This window comes from Sinocyclocheilus anshuiensis, unplaced genomic scaffold (assembly GCF_001515605.1).
Source record: "Sinocyclocheilus anshuiensis isolate Anshui unplaced genomic scaffold, SAMN03320099.WGS_v1.1 C33148229, whole genome shotgun sequence".
Classification (NCBI taxonomy): Eukaryota; Metazoa; Chordata; class Actinopteri; order Cypriniformes; family Cyprinidae; genus Sinocyclocheilus; species Sinocyclocheilus anshuiensis.
The window spans coordinates 1-2,928 of NW_015621900.1; the positions used below are offsets into that span (position 1 = coordinate 1).

The 2,928-nt window shown below is 39.4% G+C and overlaps 1 protein-coding gene across 1 annotated transcript; it reads left to right on the forward strand.

Moving 5' to 3' along the window:
* Window positions 1-881: 881 nt before the first annotated feature.
* Window positions 882-2,928, forward strand: LOC107683302 (glycylpeptide N-tetradecanoyltransferase 1-like; the record flags this gene model as incomplete). Its single annotated transcript, XM_016479356.1, has 6 exons — window positions 882-1,000; window positions 1,363-1,507; window positions 1,772-1,890; window positions 2,006-2,097; window positions 2,243-2,359; window positions 2,857-2,928. Coding segments are annotated over 6 exons (608 nt in total), but the record flags the coding sequence as incomplete, so codon positions are not given.

The following is a 2,928-nucleotide window of genomic DNA, read 5'->3' on the forward strand; positions in this document are numbered from 1 at the left end:
AAGCATGAACACATGTTACACTGCACCCCATAAACACAATGAAGCCTTCGAAAAAAGCTGAACAGCCACCCCTTTAAGAGGACATCCTCCATTGCAGCTTATATTTATTGAAGCAGTATAGAGTAAAAGAAGAGAAGCCCCTCTTTTTTAGGGATAGATGGCTGTCAAAGCAATAGTCACAGGGGTGCTTGTTTATCCGTCAGTCTTTGTCATATAGCCCACCTCCCCTCACACACACAAAGCATGCTTTTTCTGCAGGTCATGACGTGATAGACCATCTGTCTCCCATTAACAAATGTAGCTCAGCTCTGTCACCTCTCTCCCTTCGTGAGCATTAATAGGATTAGCTGTGCATCTCTGTAAGTCGTCCCGTTCCAGCTTGACCACTGGTGTGGGGCTCGGCTCTTGTGTCTGTGTAGTTTAATCATGAGTTGAATTGCATGCTAGGATGGAGAGACATTAGTGTTTTATGTTAGGTTTATCTTCTTTTTTTCCCCTTCTTTTTATTGTTTCCTTTTAAGCTCAGATTCCGCTTCATTAAAATCTCTAAATATTTTCTTCCAAATATCTATCAAAATATCTTCTTTTATTTAAATTTTTAAAACAGCATGTGAAAGATGGCATTAAGTCCATTTTTGGGTGAACTGTCCTTATAACTCTCTTTGTTCTGTGGAAATTCCTGTTTATATATTAGAAATATCAAAATCAAATCCAGCATATAAGATTTGTTGTACACTAGTGAGGGGTTGTCATCCTAAAATACTGCTGATTGCATCAGGAACAGTGATGTTTCTATTGAGATGTTGCCTTTTCACCTGCATCAGCCGCGGTTAGTGCTGAGTGGACATAAACTCTCACTATATCTGCCCATGTCAACTGAGTTCATGTGGCCCGCAGGGAGAAGGGGGAGACAGGTGCCAAGAAGAAGAAAAAGAAACAGAAGAAAAAGAACAAAGACAAGTCTGGAGGAAAAGATGCAGCACAGGATTCGCTAGCCAAAGTGAGTATGCTTGTATGGCTTTGTGTGTTTAACACAAGATTGTTTACATCTAGATTACCTTTGCCGCCTTGTATTTCAGCTTTAGCAGTATCAGCCTGAAATGTAATATTGATACATGACTACTTAAGTATAAGAAAATAAAATTCTTTACAAGGGCTGTCCCAAAGTCGTTGTGTACTCATGTACAGTTAAAATATTTGTAATTATACCTATATTTTAGTGCAGGAAATATTTTGAATGCCATGGTGTCCTTTGAAGTATTAATTACTACTGATAATATGGCACCATGGCATTGCCAGAGTATTTTTGTAAGTGTTTAATTCATTTTTTCCCATTTTCACTTGTCTTAGTCTCTTCCTCAGGTAAACTCCCTCCCTGCGGATAAGTTACAGGAGATCCAGAAGGCCATTGAGCTGTTTTCAGTGGGACAGGGTCCAGCTAAAACCATGGAGGAGGCCACACGGCGCAGTTATCAGTTCTGGGACACTCAGCCTGTTCCTAAACTTGGTATTGATCATTTGTGCCACTATACTCGCAGCACGTTTTTTTAAATCCAATATTAAAAGTAATTTGCTTTCATTTTTATACTTATTCCTTGGCCTGACATCACTTGTTTCTTTTTAGTAATGCCGTTTTTTAGCAGTACAACATCTGTTTTCTTGAGACTCATGACTTGTGGTACAGTGTAGACTGATGATACTGTGTGAAACTGAGGTTTTTGGTGAATTGCCTGATGACAGAAGTCTGATTCTGCTGTTTGCTTGTTTGTAGGAGAGACTGTGGTATCACATGGCCGCATTGAGGAGGATAAAGATAACATACGAGAGGAGCCCTACAGCCTCCCGCAGGGCTTCAGCTGGGACACTCTCGATCTGGGAAACACTGCAGTGGTATGACATACGAACCACTAAATTTCTCTTTCAATATCTTATACATACAAATATACACCTGGACACAACTCGGTCTTAAAGCTGTTTTCTGTTTCCTCTCATTCTCTCTCTGAAGCTGAAAGAGTTGTACACTCTCCTGAACGAGAACTATGTGGAGGATGATGACAACATGTTTCGTTTTGATTACTCTCCTGAATTTCTGCTCTGGTAAGAATGTTGGCTTGAAAAGTCAAGTGGTTTTTTTTTTTTTGGTCTTGTATCTGAAGGGCTATCTGTATTTTTATTTTTTTCTAAAAGTTAACTGAAATGTGTCCTCGTCTCTCAGTTTAGCTGTACTCTGTTTTTGTCTCAGGGCTCTGCGTCCTCCAGGCTGGTTGCCTCAGTGGCATTGTGGAGTGAGAGTGAACTCTAATCATAAGCTAGTTGGTTTCATCAGTGCCATTCCAGCCAACATCCGCATCTATGAAATGTAAGTGTTTCTTCATAATGGTTTAAATGCACTAAAACCAGAAATACCTCAACCGCCCCTCTAGTGGCAGTAGCACCGAACTTTCAAATTGGTCGTGAAGCAGCTATTACCCCCTGCTTATTCAACATGGGTAAAATAAATGATTAAAGGGATAGTTCTCCCATAAAATGACAATTCTGTCTTTATTTACTCACTCTTAAGTTGTTCCAAATCTGTATGCATTTTTTTCTTCTGTTGAGTACAAAAGAAAATATTTTGAAGAATTTTGGTAATCAAACAGTTGACGGTAGCCATTAGGGATGCCACAATTCTCAATATAATATTGACGGTTCAATACGCCTGGAGCTTCATAAGTTCTTTTATTCTGTGATGCATATGTGGCGTTTCTGTGCGAGGGCAGCCTTGCATGATAATCCATGTTTTTCTCCAGTGTACAGAAGTGTGCAGGAGTTGGTTATTTATTTACTTTTATTTTTTTCCCAAAATTTTGCCATCAGAACCAAACCAAACTGAAAACCGTGATTAAAAACTGAGGTATGTATTGAACCGTGGGCTAACTGTATTGTTGC